Source organism: Penicillium cataractarum (genome assembly GCF_028827025.1).
Source record: "Penicillium cataractarum strain IBT 29864 chromosome Unknown utg000009l, whole genome shotgun sequence".
Lineage (NCBI taxonomy): Eukaryota > Fungi > Ascomycota > Eurotiomycetes > Eurotiales > Aspergillaceae > Penicillium > Penicillium cataractarum.
In genome coordinates this window covers 1045348-1067799 of record NW_026622745.1, presented here as the reverse complement: position 1 = coordinate 1067799, position 22452 = coordinate 1045348, and the positions used below count along the sequence as shown (strand labels likewise).

Genomic DNA, 22452 nt, shown 5'->3' with positions numbered 1-22452 from the left:
AGACAATACTAAAGAAACATCATCGGAGTTCACAGACAAGTCACGTGAGTATCTTCCGGCCCTGCAAAAGTTGTGTTCCCGCTGGGATCGGACAGTGTCTCACGTCCACAACTCCGTCACCATACAATGATTCGGTCACAGCTAAGGCAGTTTGCCCGGCAGGGAGACCGTGCCTGGGCAGGCATCAGTATGCCTATCCGTCACTTCTCTGCCTCTTCTGTGGCTGCTGCGGAGGGTCAAAACCCGCCATCAGGTATGCGATACACGCTATTACCACTCATCCCGGCACCACGATTGTCCTAGTGACTCAATGGCATGATTAAGATCATGTTTTGTACCTAAGAGATTGCTAATTGTTGTCACTGGACAGCGCAAGGCCAACCCAAACAGAGACCGGCAACCACAGGCCCCCCTCGCAAGCCTCGACCTTCCAACAGACCCCCCGGAGCCGGACCCGGAGCCCAGACCAAGCCCCGTCCAGCTCGGGCAATTGATGCCCGGTCATTTGCAGCCCCTCGTGCTGGTGGTGAACCCCCCAAGATCATCCGCAAGCCCAGGCTGCGTACGATGCCACCCGGCAAGCAGGTACCGGGTCGTAAGGGCAAGCTCGCCACGAAGGCTGGCCAGAAACCCAAGCGGCAAAACAAAATGCGCCGTTCAGATCAGGTCATTGATGACGACGAGACCACCGCTGCTGCTATCAAGCAACTCGAGCTGGACCAAGAGTCCAAGGGCCGTCCGGTGCCTATTCGCTACGAACCCCAGGCGATCGATTTCTCTACACTGAAGGATACTTGGCCCTCCTTGCCGACGGACTCGAATGCTCGGTCTGCTGCCGTCATCGAGAAGCTTTCTACCCTGAGCGGCCGCTTCCCCAGTGGCTACGTCCCTCCCCATGAGCTGGGTAGACGTCTCTGGAAGGGCCAGAGCGTTCTGTTCGAGAGCGAGGCTGAGAAGGCCCAGGCTCTTGAGGAACTCAAGCGCTTGTCCCAAGAACGAGCAGACAAGATCTCCCAGAAGAAGGGCGAGATTGTCGAGCCCCGTGATATCAAATTCAACGCCATCAGCGCGGAACACACACAAAAACTGATGGAGACCTTTGTGCAAGGAAAATATCCCGCCCTGGAAGTTGGCAAGGACCAGCCGGCTATCATGGGCGATGTGCTGAGGAATATCCGCAATAACGCAACCTATCAAACAGCTGGCAAGCGGCCCCAGTTCCTCGCCAAGGTCGAGTCTCTGTTGGCCTCGAGTCGCGTCAAGCGCTCCTAGTGTTACTCAGGTAGCATCTTGTATGGGGATATGCTGTTGTGTATTATATTGATTCTGTGATTCGAATTCCTTTTTTTTGTCTCCAACTAGGCGCTATGTGTTTTCAGGTGGTGGTATTCACCCACCACCTTTGTTCCCTCGGTATCTAGATTTACAATGTGACTATATTACAAAAATGTGGCCCTCGCGCTGCTGCTCCGGGGCGGTTTCATGCCTGTTCCAAGGACTTCTTGGCCGCATCAAATAGTTCCTTGACGTCCTTTTGGCCCTTCTCCGTAGCTTTCTCCATATGATCATGAGCCTTGCGCACATCGTCAGGTCGGGCAAGCTTCTTTTTCTGCATGTCTTGTAGACGCTTGTGCATGGCGCCTCTGGAATCGCGAACGGCGCTAGCAGCTTTTTCAAAGGCCTGCTTCGCCGCCTGGACATTCTTGTCTCGGGATTCCTTGGTCGGGGGAGGGATGGGGATATTCAGTTGAAGGGCGTTATGCGGATCAGGCTGGGGAGTCAGGGACAGATTCGAGGATACAATCGCCGAAGTAACGGGCTTGATGTGCTGTGGATTTGGAACTTCTTGTTAGTAACTCGCAATGGAAAGCAATTCGCGCAAGGTCTCGCGCTTCACTTACCTCTTCCTCCGCCACTAGGATGGTCACCATCCTACCTCCCTTAGGTACAACTTGAGCTAAATCACCCAACTTGACAGAGTCCTGGCTATCCTTGCTCAACTGGACCTTCAGCACCTCGAGGGTCGCAGTGTTGAAACGTCCGCCTGCGCGAAGCTTGGACAGATCATCTTTCAGTCTGGAGATGGCAGTCGATATACCCGAATTGAGGGTGGAAAGGTCGAACGGATCCTCAGTGGCCGCAGCAGGACTAGATTCCACGTCTGAGTTTGAGCCCTTCTTGCCCGCCTTTTCTTTCTTCTTGTATAGCGCTGGGGAGTTGGTGAAGTTGCGGGTCTGTCGGACAGCCAAGCTGGGACTGGGAGCTACCGAGAACCGCAGGAATTGAGTCGTCGGGCGGCATTGGGGGATGACGCGCAATGGCAATCGAGTCGCGAGACGGTTCATGATGTATAGCGATGTGAGTTAGGGGGATTTTGGAGTAAAGGGCGAGGTAAGTTCAGAGGTTGAAGAAGCGAACAAAGATGGGGAAGCTATCGAGATAAGATAAAAATTGCCAGAAAGCGGTCCGGAGTCCACCACTAACAGTGCGGTGGTGCACACGAGTTCTACAGATAGATCTAGACAATGTAAAAAAACGTCTTCTCTACACGATCACAGGGAAAAACGATTAGGAGAAAAAAGGTCGTTACACATTAAATTTGCAACGTCGATCCTCGTCTACATAAAAGGCGTACTTTTTAACATCTTAAAAAGGAAAAAGAAACTGCGCCCAAGTTTGTCCGGTTTGAATCACAACAAAAAAAACAATAGACCGAACGCTGCCCCAAGATCTATATGGCGCAGACATTCGCCGGATACCGTCCGGGGAATAGAGCAAGCATTGGTCATCCTATTTTCATCTCACCCTTTAGCGGGTAGCCATGGCCTTGGTGATCAGGCGCTTGAGAGCAAGCTCCTTCTTCTTGAGGTCCTCGGGGGTGGAGTCCTCAATCTCGAGCTGGGCCATAGCGTCGCTGAGGGCAGACTCGATCTTCTCCTTGTTGCCGCGCTTGAGCTTCAGGGACATGGAGGGGTCGGAGACGATCTCCTCAACACGGGAGATGTAGGACTCGAGCTGCTGGCGAGACTCGAACTTCTTGGTGAACTCCTCGTCGCTGGACTTGAACTTGGCAGCGTCCTCAACCATCTGCTCGATCTCAGTGCTGGACAGCTTGCCGACAGCGTTGGAGATGGTGATGTTGGCAGAGCGGCCGGAGGTCTTCTCAGTGGCGGTAACCTTCAGGATACCGTTGACATCGACCTCGAAGACACACTCGAGAGCGGCCTCACCGGCGCGCATGGGGGGAAGGGGAGCAAGAGTGAACTCGCCGAGGGAGGTGTTGTCAGCACAGTTGGTACGCTCACCCTGGTAGACGGGGAACTGGACGGTGCTCTGGTTGTCAACAACGGTGGTGAAAGTGCGCTTCTTGATGGTGGGGACGGTCTGGCCACGGGGAACAACGGGGGCGAAGATGTTACCCTCCATGGCGACACCAAGGGAGAGGGGAACGACGTCGAGCAGGAGGAGGTCCTGGGTCTCGGCGGAGGTGGCCTTGCCGGAGAGGATACCGGCCTGGACGGCAGCACCGTAGGCAACGGCCTCATCGGGGTTGATGCTCTACATCAAAGGAGTTAGTATGCTTATTACTTGTATCAGGGCCCATCATGAGGGATCAATCTTACCTTCTCGAGCTTCTTGCCATCGAAGAAGTCGGACAGGAGCTTCTGGATGCGGGGAATACGGGTGGAACCACCAACAAGGACGATCTCGTCAACCTTGGACTTCTCCATGGCAGCGTCCTTGAGGACCTGCTGGACGGGCTCCAGGGTGCCGGAGAAGGCCTTGGCGTTCAGGTCCTCGAAACGGGCACGGGTGATGGAGGAGTTGAAGTCCTCACCGTCGAAGAGAGAGTCAATCTCGACGGTGGTCTGGGTGGCGTTGGACAGAGTACGCTTAGCACGCTCGCAAGCAGTGCGGAGGCGACGGAGGGCACGGGCATCGCCAGACAGGTCCTTGCCAGTCTTGCGCTGGAACTCCTTCTTGAAGTGGTCCAACAGGTTGGTGTCGAAGTCCTGACCACCAAGGTGAGTGTCACCAGCGGTAGCCTTGACGGTGAAGACACCACCCTGGATGTTCAGCAGGGAGACATCGAAAGTACCACCACCGAGATCGTAGATGAGAACGTTGCGCTCCTTGTCAGACTTGCCAGAGCCGAGACCGTAAGCGATAGCAGCGGCAGTGGGCTCGTTGATGATACGGAGAACGTTGAGGCCAGCGATGGCACCGGCATCCTTGGTAGCCTGACGCTGGTTGTCGTTGAAGTAGGCGGGCACAGTGATGACGGCCTTCTCAACCTTCTTGCCGAGCTTGGTCTCAGCAACCTCCTTCATCTGTTTTTTTTCGGTGTATTAGTAAGACAAGTCTTTTTTTTTTTCAAATCAAGAGCAAATTTGGTGTAGTATTTCGACTCACCTTCATGAGGACCATGGAGGAGATCTCCTGGGGAGTGAAGGTCTTGTTCTCACCGAGGTACTCGACCTCGACGGCGGGGGCAGTACCCTGAGCAACGACCTTGAAGGGCCAGGACTCAACATCCTTCTTGACGATGGGGTCATCGAAGGGACGACCGATCAGACGCCTATTTGGAGTACAAGTTAGAAACGAGGTTCAAGAGATGTTGTATCCAGATGCACAGTCCAAGGGACAGATGGAAAATGGCCGAATTGGGCGATCACGGGACGAAACTCACTTGATGTCGAAGATGGTGTTCTTAGGGTTCATAGCAGCCTGGTTCTTGGCGGCCTCACCGATCAGACGCTCCTTGTCGGTGAAAGAGACGAAGGAGGGGGTAGTGTAGCTACCCTGATCGTTGGCAACTGATTGTCAGGTTAGCATTGCAGGGCAGATATCGGGTTGGCGAGGGAAACGCACTGATCTCGACGTTAGTGCCCTCATAGTTGGCAACGCAAGAGTAGGTGGTGCCTATGAAGAAAAAAGAGAAAAAGTCAGTAAATCGAAGATTGAGCACCCATTGACGATAAACATACCAAGATCGATACCGATCGCTCCGTCGTAAACCGGAAGGTCCGCCATTGTGAAGTGTGGTGGTGAAATTGGAGAGTGGGAAAGGGTTGAAAGGAGGGGTTGGTGGCCGGGACTGAATTTTTTTTATAAACGCAATGCCACACTGGGCTGGGCAGAAAATTTTGCGGGAGCGGTGTGTCACGTGCCGTTGGGGGTTCCGGGGTTTTACGAATTTTCCGTTTTTTTTCTGTTTTTTTGATCGCCACGATGATCAAGCTTTTTCACTTTGAGCCCTCTGATTGCCTTGTTCTAACTTTTACTCGTTGGTCTTACGATTTACTCCGTACTGAGGTAGATTTTTTCAAAAAAAAACAAAAAAAACCAAGTGGCAATTTTTATCAGACTCGATTCCTTTCGAGGTTCATTTGACAAGAAATAAACAATCATCTTCTCGCTTAATTTTTACGGTGAAGATTCTCAGCCAAATTCCTCGAAGCAACGAAGGACCAGAACAGAACAGGGGAATTAAAAAGGAGGGAATATATAAAGTAGGGAAAATAAAAGAAGACCAAAAAAAAAGATAAACGTGATCTTCCTAGTAGTCTCGGGGTTTGTCTTCCACAGCCGTGATAGTACAATCAAACCCTCATCCTTCCAAGCCTTGGATGGCTTCCTATTATCCCCATTAACCTAGTTACCGCAACAAATTCAAGAAAATAGTGACCCGCTCATAATCAATCTCCGAACCGGGTGGTCCAGTCTTCGGAACTCCCCTTGCTGGGCCCGCAATGGCTTCCAGGTCAACCTTGGTAGTTCCGGGGTGAAGGGGAATGTCATACGCCAGCCCAGACGCATCGGCTGCTGATGGGTGCAGCCGTTGCATGCCTACGAGAGCAACCATCTTGACATGCCTCTGAGCTGTCCCGGAGACTACTGTCGGCCTGATTGTCAGTAGCCTGTGCGACGCAGGCAGGTTGATTGTGATTGACTGTTGAGAAAGCGTTGCTGATGGTGGAATGTCCAAGCTCAACCCATGTTTTAAAGAGAGGGAAGGATGAGTGGCGATCTGCACGTTTCGGATCAGCGCCGAGTTGGCATCTATGGTACTGTTAGCGTGAAACCATTTCTCTCATTTTTCTTGTTCTCTCGTATCGTCTCGGGTGTTGCCAATCGGAGAGAGAGGATATTGAGGAAAGATTCTCTTACCCTGACCTGGCCGTCTCAAAAGTGAATCTAACGGGGATGTGGCGACTGGTTGTGGAACAGGAGCTGTGTGGTGCAGCAAAGAGTCAGTCAAAAGCATGGGATGAGGGCTATTGCCCGTCTTGGAGGACGCCTTACTATCATGGGGCTCCGAGGGAACACCGTGCAGACCGTTCAAAGGTCTCGTTGTCTCGGGATGGTGGGATGTCAGCCCCGAACTTTCGCTCTTGATAACACCAGCTACGTCTTTGGCCACCGCTGGCCCATTTTGTGGCTGCTCCGATATGGATGGGGTAGTAGCAACACTTGACCTGCTGGGGCTGGCGAGATGTCTTCGCAGAGATCTGTTTCGTGGAGACATGCGATGTGTGTCAGCCTCCTGGCTCGCTGATCCGGTTCTGACGAGCTCTTGCTGTCGTTTCAGGGATTCTTTATCGACAGTGACGCCGGATGGTACTCCTTCATCCTTGGAAGGTGTCTCGGAGGTCTGCCCAGCCATCTTCAGCGTTAACCTTTGCGACCTAGGTTCCACATCCTTCGCGCCCATTTTCAACTTGATGCGAGGCATTTCGGGGTGACCATCTACCTGAGTGGGATCCGGAACATGCTTCTTTGCTTCTGCTACCCGCCGCTTAAAATACTCCTGTTTTCAACGTTAGTTCTCCGTCATTTTGGGGACGGTTAAACTCAATGAGCGAGAAAGGGAAGACATGCCTCTAGGATTCCTGCGAGCATCGAGATGTCGCTACCGTCCTCGTTGTACTCCCTCGCATTGCGCCAAATATAGGCGACCTCTTCTTCAAAGGATTTCCACGTGGGGAATGCGGTCGTTTTGGACGGGTTTTTGCGACTATCGGTACCACGGACCTGCTTTTGAATTGTTCGTAGCGAAACAGGGTGTTGAATGATCTCATAATAGTCGCGATAAAGGTTGCGGTCGGGCTTCCCAATGAATGGATATGCTACATCTTCGCCACTGGACACACCGTCAGCCTTGACAGCTTGGCGCACTTGGGGGGGGGGGGGGGGGGGGGGCTCGCCGAAAACTCACTCGTCATCCTTCAACCGAGTCAGTTCGGTCATAATCTTGTCTTGCGCAGTTTGAAGGCTATCGCCCTCAAAGTCTGCCTCGGTCTCCTTCTCGTCATCCTCAGCTTCAGAGTCCTCCTCTGCTTCGGCCTCGTCTGCGGGTTCGGAGTCCTCTGGAGACGGTATTTGGTCGGATTCCTCGGGGTCCACGGGGCTCTCTTCCTATTTAGATGCGCAAGTTTGTTAGCGTCGCGATTCAAACCCACCCACGACGGTCATTTGCGCGTCGCCATATGAGCTTGTCGCAAAGCTCCATTGGCCGCGGGAAAGGGACTTGGGGAGTAGCGCGACACAACCGCAACAGCTTTCAGTCGAGTCGATTCCAGAAAGACCGTCTCGGCCGAGGTTGGTCCCTCGTGAAGCTCGGGAAAGGTACAGGGCAAGAGTGCGGCGACTTACAGACACCTTCCGGCGCTTCTGGCCGCGGAGCCTCACTTCTGGCGTTGCAGCAGCCGCCCCACGTCTCTTGGTGCTCATTTTCGAGGTTTTAGAGAGTAATTCCAAGTCAAAGACAAAATGGTCCGGTAGAGACAGTTCAAGCGCTTAAAATGCGAACAGGGAACTACGAGAGTTCATACCTCGACGTGTGCAGACGCGCGCTGCGATCATCCGAGTGGAGACCCGCCGCCTTAGGTAAGTGGTAATGACGGGGGAATTTGATACAATACATACGGGACTGGAATGGTGGGGAATGGGAGGCAACGAGATAGTGTATTACCGTATTTTACCACATGCTCCGTTTGATTGGCCATGTGGAACAAGGGTCATAACGAAGATGAATGAGACTTATAGCCCTGGTGAGCTATATAGCCACATATTATAACACAAAACAAAAGGCAGAATAGGTACTAACTTGCTTCTACTTTAGTCGTAAATGTGTTCTATGTGCTAAAGCATAGTACTCTATGTTTACAAAACAAATGCCAAAGTAAAAGACGGCTTCGAATGGATACAAAGATCCCCTGTTACATAGCCAAGCTACAGTACTCGAGCTCCCACAAAGGACCTGTGTAGTAGCGGTACATATACACCCCTCTCCATTTATAAGGTAGCTTCAAGGCGTGTGCACTCTACAGTACTCCGTACTGTATCCACCGTTTAGTCGACACCTATTTCCTCAGGCACTCCACTTCCCCTCCATTTTCCGGTCCCGCAAAACAACCCGATCTTTCTGGCAAAACACGGCCCTGAACCAAACATCGCCGCGGTCGACTGTTTCTCTTCCCCTCCTCCAACCCTCCTCCAAACGTTCTCGAGGTCTTAATCAACCTCCACCGCCCTCACTCGTTACTGCTATCCAGAACTCCTGTCAGTTGCAACCGCATCCCCAAATTCTGCTTCCCAAACCTCGAAACTGACCAGCCACGTGCCAGACACAGATTCTCAAATTCCACCTCTCTTTCGCAACCTCCTTACTCCCTCCTCCCACAATGGATATCGATCCCAGCAGAAGGAATAAGAAGCCCCGTCTCCTTTTGGAGTCGGAGCGTGAGCGTTTGGATGAATTCATCGACTCTATCCACTACTCCGCACGGTATGGAGCGAACTGGTACCCCGCTGCTGGCCGCTCATGTCCACTAATGGGAATTCAGATACTCGGATGACAAGTTTGAATACCGCCATGTGCAGCTGCCCAAAAACATGCTCAAGAAAATCCCCACAGACTACTTTGACAGCTCCAAGGGAACTTTGAAGTTGCTGTGGGAGGAGGAATGGCGAGCACTCGGTATCACACAGGTACGGCTGTCTTTCGCCTCCACTTGAGCACCAACTAATGCAAGCAACAGAGTTTGGGATGGGAGCACTACGAGGTACACGAGCCAGAGCCTCATATTCTACTGTTCAAGTCAGTATCCACTGTCCTACTTTGCCCTTCGTCTTGAGGGGGTTTTGCCCATTCCCATTTGACTAACCATGATCCAGACGGCCTCTGTGAACTCTCCAGCTCCATCGGCGTAACATACTGGCGACACTCGTGAAGAAGTGGTGGTGCTACATTTGGGCTTTTTCCGTTCTTTCCCCGTTCCTCAGCGAGACATAACCGTGGTCGGTTTATTTTTTTTTTTTTCCTTTTCATTTCCTCTCCTTTCTTTTCCTCTATCACAAGAGCACATTTTCCCAGTGTGTTCACTAGGGTCCACAGCAGCTTCGTAATGGAAGTTCTGGAATGAGATATGAATTCGTTTTTCCCACTCTCTTCGGCTGCCTCGGGACCAGCTCGGTCTAACCTCCCCCAAGTACGCGCCACAAATGAACCCTAGCGTATCATCTATGCGCCCTTATCGATGCCCATTATCATCAAACCACATTCTTTGCCAGCCATTCTCCCCATTGAGCCTCTGTGAAGCTACTGCTGATTCCACGCTCTTCCACCCCCTGGGATAATAGTCAGTGCCTGGGCAATTCTTCCTGCGGATCGGCTATCTTACGTTGAAAAAGACGGTCGGCGTGACATGGACTCCAATCACTCGGTTTGCCTATCCAGCATTAGAGAATCTCTTGGTCGAGGGGGAGTAAGAAGAAGCTTCTCTCACCTTGGTCATCCATTTGATGTCGTTGGTCACTTGGTTTCCCACATTCAATGCATCCGGGCTAGCAGGAGTTTCGGGGATCACCAGCAGGGCAAGGATCTTTTGCTCGTCCACTCCGACCGATCCTGCAATCTTGGCCAGGCGCTCATAGGTTTTGTTACGTGTTTCATTCACCACGTTCACGTCGAAGAACTCCTTCTGGTGCTTGAACAGGGCCGCACTGAATTCCCAGAATTTCTCGGGGGCCAATTGAAGGACAGCTGCGCCTGCTTCGTGGGTGAGGGTGGACGATGGGTGCCAGGGCTGGATTTGCTGCCGGAAGATTACTTGAAGCCGAGAGCCATACTGCTGGGCAACCGAAGGACCCCCGGCATAGAATGTATTGAACATCTTAGCAGAGAACTGGAAAGAAAAAATACATTATTAGCCGCAGAATAGCGGAAGAGGGACCAAAGACTCTACCCACCGGGCACACATAATCCAAGACTGGTCCTTGTTAGCTTTGTAGTTCCAATTACAACGTGATAGAAGATGTAAGCGCACATATTTCAAGTGTATGCTGTGTCTCCTGCGGGGTTCCCCGGAGGAGCTTAAGGCCTGCGTATTTAGGAGGGACCGACATGACGTCTAAACGTTAGATTGAAGGGATACCGAAGGACAAGGGAGCTTCGAAATTGGAAGAAAGAGTTTCTGTTCTCAAGGTAATGTCGGACGATATAAGGAGGAGAATCATCCTGCAAAGGGGAAGACGGAAGGGTTGCGTCACTGGATCTACCCCACCATCGAGTCGTGATTAGCGCTTATCACTCGCTCTACTCTAGTGGTATACAAATATGACTAGCTACTCTTGAAAATAACGCCGGGTATGCCATTCTCGTGGGTCGTTACCTGAAAAACACATCTATCTATCAAGGCAATCTTGACCATATACCTCGACAAACATATTTCCTGGAAGAATGCCTGATTAGCATTGTTTACGCTTCAATCCTTGTTAGCCTCGACTGAACGGTGTTGTATATAGATCAAGACTACACTCTTTAATATACCCTTCTCATTTGCTTCTTTTCAAACTGGGAGCTCTTAAGATTTCATCCGCTGTGATCGGATTCCTAATTTGACATGTAGGCAGTAAGTACATAGTTGCAACTGTAGCAGCGACAAACTTTCAATTCTCTCGTGTGCCATCAAGTATACTTAGAAAAGACAAGTTTGAAAGGCACATTGTGAAGTATATAGCTTATTGACTTATTAAGATCTATACCTGGAAAAAGCCTGTGAAAGAAGAGTTGTTGTCCGTGATTTCATATACATCCTGGGCAGTGTACTGCCCCATGATAAGCGATTACGTAACCATCACGATAAGACATCACATGATCACGACCGGCGTTCATTGAGGCCCGGCAGACCAAATTACTCTCGGCGACGTCCTTTCGCATCTTCATCTTTACGAGTGCATTTAGACCAGTTACATTCCTCAGGGGGTCTTCTCAATGCTCCGGCTCCGACAGCTCTTTCGAACTCAACCACGGTTTGCGCTCTTCCATATTGGCCCTCGTCAACACTCTCAACCTGCGGCGATCCGGCATGTGAGGTTCAGGCGGCCCTGGTTCAGGTGAGTATAGCGCTCCCCCTTTCTGTATTCTCTGAGATCAAGGGTATTAGTGGCAAAGCTGACCGTTTGCCTCTATTTATGGCCTCTTCTAGATCCTTCCTGGGCAAGTTTATCTTATATGGTACCGCATTCCACCTATGGAGTTCCTTCGTGCTGGTTCGATTCGACGACGACGACACACAGGACGACCAAACAGCCCCCGAGGCAGCTCTCGAGAATACCAGTGTACACCGTGCCGCTGGAGGATCCGATGAGTTGACGGAAGAGTTGGCAGAGGAAGACCGCGTGTTCATTCCTCTCACGTGGTCTTGGCTTGAAGAGGGAGAGTTGTATACTGCATCAGATCCCGAATGGCAAGAGTTTGTCACTATCTCGAAAGATCGGAAAAAATTGCAGAAGTTAAGAGGTATGTTGAAACGGCAATATTCGGTTGTCCGGGCTTTTATTGATGAACGCCCAGATGAACTCGCTGCTATTGTTCTCAAGAGTGCCTCGGAGAGCATGTCACAAATATTGGGAAGCCCCCTTTCTCTGACTGGATTCTGGCTGGTCCATCAATTCCCATCTCGTGCGCCTCCGGAGTATCTGCGTTCTGGGTATGTGTCTCCTCAGCCCCGTGCCACCGTACCCATCTGACTAACATGACTGCTATCAAGTCTTGAAATCGCAGACAACGGTGTATCTTGGGTAACCAAAACCCTGGATCCTGACGTCGGCGATCGGTTACAGACAGTTATGAAGCCTGTACACGTAGCCCTTGCGATCAAAGATGCGTATACGCTTCTGATCAGACGGCAACTAGCCCGACTTCGGGACCCCGATTCCCAGCCTCTCGATGCGCTAGAATTACTGAGCGGCAGATACATTCTCTCAGGACACGAGAAGCTTAACCCCATCAGCCCCCACGAACAGCCAAGGGTGCAATCTCCACTATCCGACGAGCCCCCGGAGAATATCCTGCCCACTGAGGAGCCAGAACTCCATCCATCTTCAATAATTTCATCACTACAACGCCTTCCCTTACCTGATCTCGGCCCCGGGTCAGATCTACACCTGGCATCGCTGGCATTCAGGTTACGCTTGAACGAGTATCGGGCACAGAACCCACGAACACCTCAGCGCGGTACATTCTTCATCTCGGGTCCCGTCGGACTGAAAGGGCCAAATGGGTTCTGCCGATTTGAAGTGCGGGGTGAGTATGATCCAGCAAAGTCTGCGTGGCGGACGGTGGAGATGCAGTTGAAGGATATCAACCCCAGAAAGCAGAAGCCGCTGGGAGGCCAATAAAATTGGGGTCTGACGGACATGCTAGAAGGCCGCGGACAAAGTCATTTGCTGTCAACATAATTTTTTCCTGTAGATATTTGACACCCTTCTTGAACATCAGTTCTACAAGCTTACATGTTGCTCTCTCCCCTCATATCGATGGGCTACCTAGAAAGGTTCGATTCAACAATAATGGACTGGAAAACACAAGATCCAATTGATTACAAATTATTCCCGCTCAGCTTTATTTACAAGTAAAAACTACAGACCCAAACTATAGGAAGGATGCAATAGAATAAGTTTTCTGTAGTAATTACACCTCGTCCTCGTAGTTTTATAGATCGTTGAATGGACAGGCGGGGCGCTTGATGCTTAGCTAATCCTGCCGAGGACGCGGGAGGTCGAGAGGTGTCCCGACAACTCGTCCATGGAGACCTCCACCTCTAGCTTTCCTGACCTTCCAACACCACATCTCCAAGACGACGGTGATCCCCGGGAGCTTCTTAAAGGGAAAGCTCACCACTGGTTGGAGCTGAAACAACTGCGATCGCCTCAAGTTCGAGACTCCCCCCGACCTCACCCAACACAATGCATCTGGTCTCCAAGCTCCTAGCCCTGGCGGCGGCGGGTGCGTTGGGGACACATGCCCTGGAGACATCGATATTCACATTTCCCTCGAACGGACAGAAACAAGGAGAGAATAGCCTGAAGCACCAAACAGTATCGGAAGATGTCGCTCAACTGATCCTGGAGCTTCGTACCCAATCGTCTCTGCAGTCCATCTTGGGCAAGGTCGAAACAGACATCGTGGATCGTATCAACGAGTTTTCTGGCGCTCAATCCTCCCTGTTTGGTGGGCATGATAGCCATGGAACGCCAAGCAAGAGCATGATTCTCATCGAAGGAGTCAATGAAGCTGTTGGTATGTTTGTGGCAAGGACCCGCTCAATAATGAACCGTCAGCTAATTAGCTCCTTTTCCCTACCCCCCACAGGCTCGAACATTCGAAAAGCACAGTCGCAATCTATTGTCGTTCCTCATGCGTCTCCGAAGTTGGTGGATGATTCCTTGGGGTCTCAGCTGGGCAATGGAGACATGAAGAAACGCTGCACGTATCGCCAAGGCGATGGGGCCGTTCAGGTACTGGGATTCCGCACTTGATAGTATCTAGTGGAACTTTGCGCTAACCCGTTGGATGGTCGAATAGTCTGCGAAGGATTGTATCTCGCAAGATCCGGTGCTCTCCCAAGGAGAGAACCTATACAGCGACGAGTTCCTCGACCTGCTCGACTCGGTGGAAATCTGGTCGAGCAAGGACCACACCACAACTGCCTCGAGGCTATCACTCAAGGTAAATTCATATCTCTGACGCTTCCCACGAAGATAGCCCTCAGCTCATCTTTTTTTTCAGGTGAAATCCGACAACGGCCTCGTGACCAAGTATCTCGAGTCCTTCTTCCACAACTTGAATGACTTGACTTCGTCAGAGAGCCGTGAAATCACTGCCATGATGGTCCCCGCTGCCGATGCCTCCCGAGACTTTGCACGGATCTACCGACGAGACACCGGATCCCTGCCTCGGTCTGCATCTGATGCACAGAGCACTCTGCAAACGTCGGCAGATGACCTGGCTTCGTCTTCTTCGCTGCTTGCACCGGTCTGCCACGCTTCTAACTCATCCTGCTCAGACGCAACCAACAACTGCTCCGGGCATGGTCAATGCTATCTTAAATCTTCATCTGGTGACTCGCAATGCTTCGCTTGCCGTTGCCAAGCAACCGTGCGTACGAAAAGTGACGGCACGAAGCAGAAGATCTATTGGGGCGGTGTAGCTTGCCAAAAGGAAGATATCAGCTCGCCGTTCTTCCTGATTGCGGGTGTGACCGTCTTGGCTATCATCCTTGCGAGCAGCGCTGTTGGTATGCTTTTCAGCATGGGCCAAGAAGAACTCCCGAGTGTGATCGGCGCTGGGGTTGGGGGCTCGAAAGCACCGGCTTAAGTGAGACCTTGGGGGATTTTTCATGTTTCGTTGAATTTTGGGGCATACTTGCTTTACATTCTGCACATTTATCTGTTCTTCTACAAGGAAATATTTCGGTTGTTATCCGCTTCATCCCTGCCCTACTGGCGGCATTGTGGACTGCCAACCGGGCTCTCTTAACCCGAGCCCTCCGATCATTCCGTGTATCTCTAGTGTTATAGATAGTTGAGGAGTTGGGAGTGGATTGCAGTTCATATTCGTTTAGCTTTAAATGGTCAAACAAGATACAGATATCCGAAATCATCCTCGTCCCTCCGACGGCCTCGTAGATCTGTTCAACTAAAGATCATGCTTAACCTTCCCGTAGAACACCAACACCTCGAGAAGAGGGGGTGAGAGATCGTAGCCGCCAGTCCACGCTCGTCCTCCAATAAACCCCAATGAAGAAATGGTAAATTGCGAATTGTCATCAGCAAAATCACCACCCTCTCGTGCGCCAGTTCCGAGCCAAGAAAGCAATAAATTACACAGAATAAGGTCATTAACAAAGCAAAGGCTGCGCTGAACGGACATTCCAGATGTGAATCCAGCATAAAAAAAAAGAGTCAAGGGATATCAAGGATCATAAAAAGGTGAATAATGTGTGTGTGTAGAGTGATTAAATTCCCGCTTCCAGTTGGCCAGGCGTACGCTGTTGCCCGGCCGGCGGATTGTTTGATGAAGTGTCGGCTTGGGCAGATGGCTCATGAGTCTCACTTGTAGTAGGGTTCTGTGACGCACGCCCCCTCAGACGCGTTGGCAAGAACCGGGACCAGTTTCCTCGAGGTGAAGGCCGATCTAGATCTTGTGTTTCGCCGACAGGCTCTTCTGAGCGCCCTGTCTCCCGAGGAGGGCGGGCGCGTGGATCCAGAGATGTTGGTTGGAATAAGCGACCGGAGAATGCCATTTGCACCCGGAAAGGATTTGCTTGACTCCTAGGCTGTGCAGCACGTGGAGGTCTAGCTAGACCCTCGAGCCGACTCGTCACAGTACGGCGTCCTTGGCGATCCGAGGAAGTTGCTCCCTCGGCTGGTTGAGGGCGGGGCTTGGGAACGTAGTAGTCGGCTTTACATAGCGGGCAGCAGGCTCGTCGACTTGTCAACCAAGGGTCGACACAGGAGGCATGGAAAGCGTGGCCACAGGCAAGTCCTCGTATGTCATCATCGTCTTCAATGATGTCCAAGCAGATTGCACACGAATCTCCCGGGTTGGGAAGTAATTCGGCAGGGACGGCCTTTCGAATCTGATCCCCGTCCTCTTCGTCCTCTTCCAGATCAGCGTGTTCGTTGATCAGGGAATGTTGCCATTTCTCTTCCGTCGTATTCACACCGGTTTCTTGCTGAGTAGAGGGGGCAGCGGTGCCCGTGGAAGAGTTGACTCCCGTCGCCTGCACAGCCGAATCTACTTGCGCCTCATGGGATGGCCGAGGCAGAGTACTTGATGCCGCCCGTTCATCCTCCACTACAGGCGTGGTCGCGAGTGTAGCGAGACCAACTGGTACAGAGACAGTAACACCAGCCTCATCCTTGAGGCTTTGTGGTCTAGTATTGGGAGCCGTAATACCCCCTTCCGTGGGAAGACCTTGGTTGGCGCGAGACGACCTCCACACTTTGTATTTCACCAAGGGGAATCGCTCGTTGACTTCGTCCATGGTCATCAACTTCTTTTCTCGTCGTCTCCGATGGGCGCGAGGCATGGCGATCAAATCTATGGGCTCACCAGTCTCCTCATTGCGTAATTGGCGATTTCGTTGATTGTACCGGAAGCAGTATTTTACTCCGACGATGATCCTGTGTCGCTGGATTAGACAGAAGTCTACAAGATGACCAGTGAGGTGGTGGTGGGTTGAGTGAGGAGTGGACATACCAAAGATTGGTGAAGACAACACCGAATCCTAATGCGACAAAGAATAGAAGAGGTGAACTGGTCGCATTTGAACTAGAGCTGGAACTATCACCGCTACCAGTTGTGGTTGCGGCACTGCTGGCCGCCGTGGTTGTAGAGGGAGACATCTTGAAAAAGAATAGGAGTGTTCTCTTTTAAGAGAATCTCAAGGGTACAAGATAGCTCGTCCCTTTGAGATCAATATTCGGGTTTGTTCGAGTCCACCCAGCCGCCAGTCCTTCCCTCAAAGGGAAATAGGCCCAGTTGGGGTTGGCTTTGTCGCGCAAGGCTCTCGATTATGAAAAGTGATCGCCTGGGTTTCACAATGCAATAAAATGCATTCAGTTGGGGGGTAAAACCACTTCGATTCAGTCCAAAAGAGGGCTGGCCGGTCATGGATCGACACCGTCGCAGGGAGACCCACCGGCCTTAGGTCGGCGATTGTTGTCGAGTCTCGGGATTCTTCACGAGGGACAGAACGAGTCCAGCTCTTAGCACCAAGTCATACCGTCTATTCTGGGGGATGGGAATCCCAGGATGGTGAGTAGCCGGGCCAGAGGGGAGGAAGTTGTGAAAGGGGAGTCGAGAGGGATGCATGCAGTTTTTGAGTTTTGGCTTTCTGAGGGGGTCCAGAGAAAATGGGGAAAGGACACCTGAAGACACCTTGACACCTTAGGAATTATCATATATGCCTGAGGCTGGGAAGTCACGGGAGCGGCAGCCACTCATTGATCCTTGACAGTATGGACTGTGCTTGTTAAACAAAGTTATTGATTATTGCTTTTTTGCCTTTTTACTTTCAACTCTTTATTCAATTCGATACACGGGAAAGGACTTTATTTTTTTTTCTCGGAAAGCTCAAGTCTATCAATATTTCAGGACCTCGTGCACAGACCGAAAGAAGTCCTTCGAAAAGAATATCCTTCATCATCCCGCTCTCCCGCCAGCTTGATTCAATCGCCACCACCTATCGCTTCTCTTGACCATCAACAGTCTCCCCAATCCAAGATCAACTATGGCTGAACATGTCCCTCGGCCGAGTGAGCCTACCAACCCGGTAGTCTTCTTTGACCTTGCACTCGCCGGTGAGCTCAGCATCGAACTCCTCCCCCCACCCTGTTCCCGAGGCTAAGATCGTATGTACTGATCAATATGTACCAGGCGTGGCTCTTGGGCGGATCAAAATGGAGCTCTTTGCCAATACAACCCCCAAGACGGCCGAGAACTTCCGGCAATTCTGCACGGGCGAGAGCAAGAACCCCAAAGGGCAACCCCAAGGCTACAAAGGTAGCAAGTTCCACCGTGTGGTATGGATGAACCCCTCATGTTAATGGGAAAGGATTGGGACTTTCAGCTTACTTTGTTTTAGATCAAGGATTTCATGATCCAAGGTGGCGATTTCATTCATGGCGACGGTACTGGCAGCTGCACCATCTACGGCACACCTAAGTTTGCTGATGAGAATTTTGCGCTGCCCCATGACCGTCCCGGGCTTCTGAGTATGGCGGTAGGTCTCGTTTCTCCTATTATTCTGTCCAATTGCGTGTTCTTATCTTGGCTCGAATATCCCGCTGATTTCGAACTAGAACTCGGGCCCAAACACGAATGGTTGTCAATTCTTCATCACAACCACCGCGACACCCTTCTTGAACAACAAGCACGTCGTCTTTGGCCAAGTCATTGATGGTATGGACGTGGTTCGTATGGTTGAGCAAACTCGGACCACCAGAGATAAGCCGAACCAGGATGTAACTATTGTGCAGTGTGGGGAGATGTAACGAGAATACGATAATGAAGAGAAGATAATGAGAAGATGCCCACCATCTATGGGTTATCCTTTACGGGAAAAGGCAAGACAATTTGACTTGATATTATTTGCGATACAAGGATAGGCCGAACTCATTATAGACGATATATGTATAGGGCTGATCGTGGAGAATGGGAGAGTAGCGGGCATAATCCCACACTCTTCTCTACCACCGACTTTAGCTCGAAGAATAAGAACACGTTAATTTCACCAGGTAGATGAAAGTCGTCCATCAATTTCCCATTTATTCTTTCTTCACATCCGGGTCCTCCTACTTCCATTCTCTCTCGGTATGTGTATTGAGTAATGTCACGGTAAACTGTAGCCGCTGAAGGACCGAGGAGCAAACCAGGTCAATGCCGAGTGTTTTTTTGAGTTCTTCTGCGATGGGGATTGAATCAAGATCTTGATTTGGTTCATTGTGACTGGCCTCTCCTATAGCTTGAATTTGCTCAAGTACTCAGTTGCGAGCGAAACAGCTTCATCAACCTTATCCGGGTTCGTGCCGTTACCGATCGAAGTCGCGCCCTTGCCGCCAGCCTTTCCACCAATGCTGCTGGAAACAACGGCGGCCCAATCGCTTGCAGATCCGCCTAGCTCTCCAAGCTCCTATAGCAGTGTGTTAGATACAAGTCTCACAAACTCAAGACATCCTCCTTTGATAACTTACCTTGGAGACATAGCAACCATGAGAAACCCGGGTATTCTCGGGGTCAACTGCCATCACGTAGACATTCTTGTTTTGCATTTTCGATTTGACATGGTTGATAGATTCGCTAACGGCCTTGGCACTTGCGGGCATCGGAAGCTTCACAACCAGAGAGGAGGAGTTCTGGTTCTCCGGGGCCTCGAAGTAGGACGTGATGGCTTCCAGGGCCATCTTAGATTCCAACTTCTGCTGGGCTTTCTGGCCATCCAGGACCTGCTTGTTGATCGCGGTATAGCGGGTGCGGAATTGGGCCTTGCGGACCGCAGAGATGACGAGCTGGTTGAGATCAACCTGCACCTGCTTGGACTCTCGCTCCTTTTCAGGACCGAGGGGCATGGCATCAAGCTTGTCAAGGCGTGCCTCGAACTCTTGAGCAATTCGCTGCACCTCATGGGCTTCTTCGCCAGTGACAGCGATGATACGACGAATACCCTTAGCGATACCACTCTCTTCCAGGATGATCATGTCCTTAATATCACCGGTCTTCTGGACGTGGGTTCCACCACAGAACTCAATGCTGACTTTTTCCCACCGGGGGTCCTTGACGTTCCGCAGGATGTCTTCCAAGTCAACACCAACGGACACGACCCGAACAGGATCCGGGTACGTCTCACCAAAGACTGCGCGGACACCGGAGATCTGCTGGGCGGTGGCAAGAGGGAGCTCCTTGGAGTAGACAGCACAGTTCTGTCGGATGTATTCGGTGGCCTTGGTCTCGATGGTCTCCAGGTCAGCATCGGACACCGCAGCCTTGTGAGAAAAGTCAAAGCGAAGCTTTTCGGCCGAAACAAGGGAACCCTTTTGCTCAACGCCATCTCCGAGGACCTCGCGGAGGGCAAAGTTCAGAATGTGGGTACCAGTGTGGTTGTTCCGAATAGGCCATCGACGAAGTTCATCATATTCACAGATGACGGCATCACCCACGGAGAGCGATCCATACTTCATGAAGCCAGTGTGCAGGACGTAACCAGCGTAGACTTGGACGTCACCGACCTCCAACTCAGCCTGGCCATCAATGACAATGCGACCAGTGTCGGCCTCTTGACCACCCTGCTCGGCGTAAAAGTTGGTGCAGTCGAGAATGACACCAAGTTGTTCGCCACTGGGTGCCTTGTCGGTGCTCTCGTAGAAGGACTTGCCATGGTAGATGGCCTTGATATGAGCCGTGATGTTACCCCTTCCAAACTTGGCAGAGTCGTCCGTCTTGTGCACGTCGCTCATCTTCTCCAGCTTTCCGAGATCATGGACATCAAGCTTCACCACATTTGCGGCGGCCTTCTTCTGGCCTTTACTGGCTTCCTTCGCCTTCAATCGTGCTTCTTCAAACTCAACGTCGTCGATACGAAGACCGCGTTCTTCCGCCATAATCTGGGTCAGGTCGACCGGGAAACCGAACGTATCGTACAGTCTCCACACATCCGCACCGTGAAGCTTGTCAGAACCCTTCAGCTTAGCATGCTGAGCGTACTGCTCGAACTGACGCTCGCCACGATCCAGAGTCTTGGCAAAGGACAGTTCCTCTTCGTCCAGAATCTCCATCACATCGTGCTGTTTCTTAATCAGCTCCGGGAACATGTCACCGAGCTGACCCACGACTGTGGGGACAAGCTTCGAGAAGAAGTTGCCGATGTCGACCTGGAAGTATTTGCGCGCAAATCGGGCTCCACGACGCAGCACCCGACGGATCACGTAGCCACGGCCTTCGTTGTTAGGAACTACTCCGTCGGAGATGGCAAACATCAAGGTGCGCACGTGGTCAGCCACCACACGGTACGCAGTGTCGATTCCGTCGGGGTCGTCGGCGCCAAAACGACCGCGGTATTCGCGGGCGCCGGTCGCGTTCTGAATAGCCTGGAAGATGGGGGTGAAAACGTCCGTGTCGTAGTTGGAGGACTTGTCTTGGAGAATGGACACCAGTCGTTCAAAGCCCATGCCGGTATCGACGTGCTTGTTAGGGAGGGACCTCAAGGAGCGGTCTGCCTCGCGGTTGTACTGGATGAACACGTTGTTCCAGATCTCCAGCACGTTCGGGTCATCCTGGTTCACCAGGGACGCAGCGTTGCGGCCACCGATGCGATCATAATGCACCTCACTGCAGGGTCCACACGGGCCTTGGTCACCCATCTCCCAGAAATTGTCCTTCATGTTGCCCGGGAGAATGTGGGATTCCGGGACACCCACGGACTTCCACAGATCCCTGGCCTCGAGATCGGGCTCGAGACCACCAGCCTCGTCACCCTCGAAATAGGTCACGTAGAGACGATCGGGGTTCAGCCCGTAAACTTCGGTGAGAAGAGACCACGAATAAGTAATTGCCTCCTTCTTGAAGTAGTCGCCGAAACTCCAGTTTCCGAGCATTTCGAAGAAAGTCTAGTATAGCGTAAAAGATTAGAAACACGGGTCATAGAGCCACGGGAGTGTGCATGATCGCAAGGATTCAAAGGAGACTTACGTGGTGATAGCTGTCCTTGCCGACATCGTCGAGATCCTGAGGGAAACCAGTCAATACCTAGAAAGGCATACCATGAACGCTCTCAACCCCACTCACATTGTGTTTACCACCGGCACGAATACACTATCGAATTGCAGTCATCAGCTTAAGCACTCTTAAATCGCATAGATCACCAAGAGCAGGGCAATCGTACCTTCTGAGAATTCACTGCGCGTCGCAACTTGGCAAAGTCTGACGACGGGTCCACGGTACCGAGGAAAATGGACTTGTACTGATTCATTCCAGCATTGGTGAAAAGCAGGGTAGGGTCCGACAAGGGAGCGACGGGCGACGACGGGACTAGAATGGAGGAATCGCGCTGTTAGTGATTGTGAAGAGGACCCATGGCGTTGAACTTTGGGGGGTGATATTTTTTTTGGAGGCTCGATTGAACGAGGGGTGGCGGGGGTGGTTGGAATTGGGACTCACCAAAAGTATGGCCATTTTGCTTGAAATAGTCAAGAAAAGTCTCTCTGACCCGAGGAGCAGTCCACTCGGGACGACTAGTATCGGAAGCCATCCTGGAGAAAAAAGAGGTTGGTGGGGGGAGAAGGAGGGGAAAGTGGCGGGGAGAATCAAAAGTTCTAAAGCGCGGAGGATGAGTCAAAGTCCCGACCCGCGGTCCTCCTCCTCCCTTTAACACTCCAAATCCTCCAAACACCCGCATTCCCCCAAGTCAGCACGAATATGTACTTCGGTGACCTTGGTCCGATCTCGAGTTCGATTTGAAACTTTTCTTTTTTCGTCTCTTGGTTTCTCTCTGGTTCCCTCCCCTTTCCCTCGTGGCTCGATCTAGGAAACCACGGGGGTTAAAGGGAGCTTTGGGTGTCGTGGATGGCGCGGAGTGATGAGATCCCCCAACTCGGCAGAAAGCG

General features: G+C 51.6%; 11 protein-coding genes across 11 annotated transcripts; 5 read left to right on the top strand and 6 right to left on the bottom strand.

The window, feature by feature from the left end:
• Nucleotides 1-126: 126 nt before the first annotated feature.
• N7496_010996 (uncharacterized protein) lies at nt 127-1272 on the top strand (the record flags this gene model as incomplete). Its single annotated transcript, XM_056703909.1, has 2 exons — nt 127-253; nt 371-1272. The coding sequence occupies 2 exons, from the start codon at nt 127-129 to the stop codon at nt 1270-1272; spliced, it is 1029 nt and encodes a 342-aa protein (XP_056549869.1).
• Nucleotides 1273-1480: 208 nt separating this feature from the next.
• N7496_010995 (ribosome-recycling factor) lies at nt 1481-2345 on the bottom strand (the record flags this gene model as incomplete). Its single annotated transcript, XM_056703908.1, has 2 exons — nt 1481-1828; nt 1902-2345. 2 exons carry the CDS (start codon nt 2343-2345, stop codon nt 1481-1483), a joined length of 792 nt encoding a protein of 263 aa, XP_056549868.1.
• Nucleotides 2346-2808: 463 nt separating this feature from the next.
• On the bottom strand, nt 2809-5064 carry hscA (putative Hsp70 chaperone (HscA); the record flags this gene model as incomplete). The annotated part of the gene is made up of 6 exons (XM_056703907.1): nt 4989-5064; nt 4873-4923; nt 4691-4817; nt 4414-4579; nt 3624-4331; nt 2809-3558 (listed from the first exon to the last, which is right to left on the bottom strand). The coding sequence occupies exons 1-6, from the start codon at nt 5032-5034 to the stop codon at nt 2809-2811; spliced, it is 1848 nt and encodes a 615-aa protein (XP_056549867.1). The 5' UTR covers nt 5035-5064.
• Nucleotides 5065-5659: 595 nt separating this feature from the next.
• N7496_010993 (bromodomain-containing protein) lies at nt 5660-7734 on the bottom strand (the record flags this gene model as incomplete). The annotated part of the gene is made up of 5 exons (XM_056703906.1): nt 5660-6063; nt 6172-6811; nt 6883-7144; nt 7220-7419; nt 7468-7734. The coding sequence occupies 5 exons, from the start codon at nt 7732-7734 to the stop codon at nt 5660-5662; spliced, it is 1773 nt and encodes a 590-aa protein (XP_056549866.1).
• A 953-nt stretch (nt 7735-8687) lies between these two features.
• On the top strand, nt 8688-9193 carry N7496_010992 (cyclin-dependent protein kinase regulatory subunit CKS1; the record flags this gene model as incomplete). Its single annotated transcript, XM_056703905.1, has 4 exons — nt 8688-8791; nt 8850-8994; nt 9045-9103; nt 9181-9193. 4 exons carry the CDS (start codon nt 8688-8690, stop codon nt 9191-9193), a joined length of 321 nt encoding a protein of 106 aa, XP_056549865.1.
• A 362-nt stretch (nt 9194-9555) lies between these two features.
• On the bottom strand, nt 9556-10410 carry N7496_010991 (DsbA family protein; the record flags this gene model as incomplete). Its single annotated transcript, XM_056703904.1, has 5 exons — nt 9556-9633; nt 9687-9734; nt 9792-10190; nt 10255-10274; nt 10332-10410. The coding sequence occupies 5 exons, from the start codon at nt 10408-10410 to the stop codon at nt 9556-9558; spliced, it is 624 nt and encodes a 207-aa protein (XP_056549864.1).
• Nucleotides 10411-11278: 868 nt separating this feature from the next.
• Nucleotides 11279-12687, top strand: N7496_010990 (uncharacterized protein; the record flags this gene model as incomplete). The annotated part of the gene is made up of 4 exons (XM_056703903.1): nt 11279-11400; nt 11493-11806; nt 11861-11996; nt 12057-12687. 4 exons carry the CDS (start codon nt 11279-11281, stop codon nt 12685-12687), a joined length of 1203 nt encoding a protein of 400 aa, XP_056549863.1.
• A 567-nt stretch (nt 12688-13254) lies between these two features.
• Nucleotides 13255-14665, top strand: N7496_010989 (DUF3844 domain-containing protein; the record flags this gene model as incomplete). Its single annotated transcript, XM_056703902.1, has 4 exons — nt 13255-13588; nt 13661-13806; nt 13874-14017; nt 14078-14665. 4 exons carry the CDS (start codon nt 13255-13257, stop codon nt 14663-14665), a joined length of 1212 nt encoding a protein of 403 aa, XP_056549862.1.
• A 640-nt stretch (nt 14666-15305) lies between these two features.
• On the bottom strand, nt 15306-16698 carry N7496_010988 (E3 ubiquitin-protein ligase RNF103; the record flags this gene model as incomplete). The annotated part of the gene is made up of 2 exons (XM_056703901.1): nt 15306-16476; nt 16553-16698. The coding sequence occupies 2 exons, from the start codon at nt 16696-16698 to the stop codon at nt 15306-15308; spliced, it is 1317 nt and encodes a 438-aa protein (XP_056549861.1).
• An 887-nt stretch (nt 16699-17585) lies between these two features.
• On the top strand, nt 17586-18348 carry cyp3 (putative peptidyl-prolyl cis-trans isomerase; the record flags this gene model as incomplete). Its single annotated transcript, XM_056703900.1, has 4 exons — nt 17586-17655; nt 17732-17877; nt 17940-18077; nt 18157-18348. 4 exons carry the CDS (start codon nt 17586-17588, stop codon nt 18346-18348), a joined length of 546 nt encoding a protein of 181 aa, XP_056549860.1.
• A 464-nt stretch (nt 18349-18812) lies between these two features.
• Nucleotides 18813-22244, bottom strand: N7496_010986 (alanine--tRNA ligase; the record flags this gene model as incomplete). Its single annotated transcript, XM_056703899.1, has 6 exons — nt 18813-18986; nt 19048-21456; nt 21539-21574; nt 21635-21661; nt 21732-21877; nt 22007-22244. 6 exons carry the CDS (start codon nt 22242-22244, stop codon nt 18813-18815), a joined length of 3030 nt encoding a protein of 1009 aa, XP_056549859.1.
• Between the last annotated feature and the right edge of the window lie 208 nt (nt 22245-22452).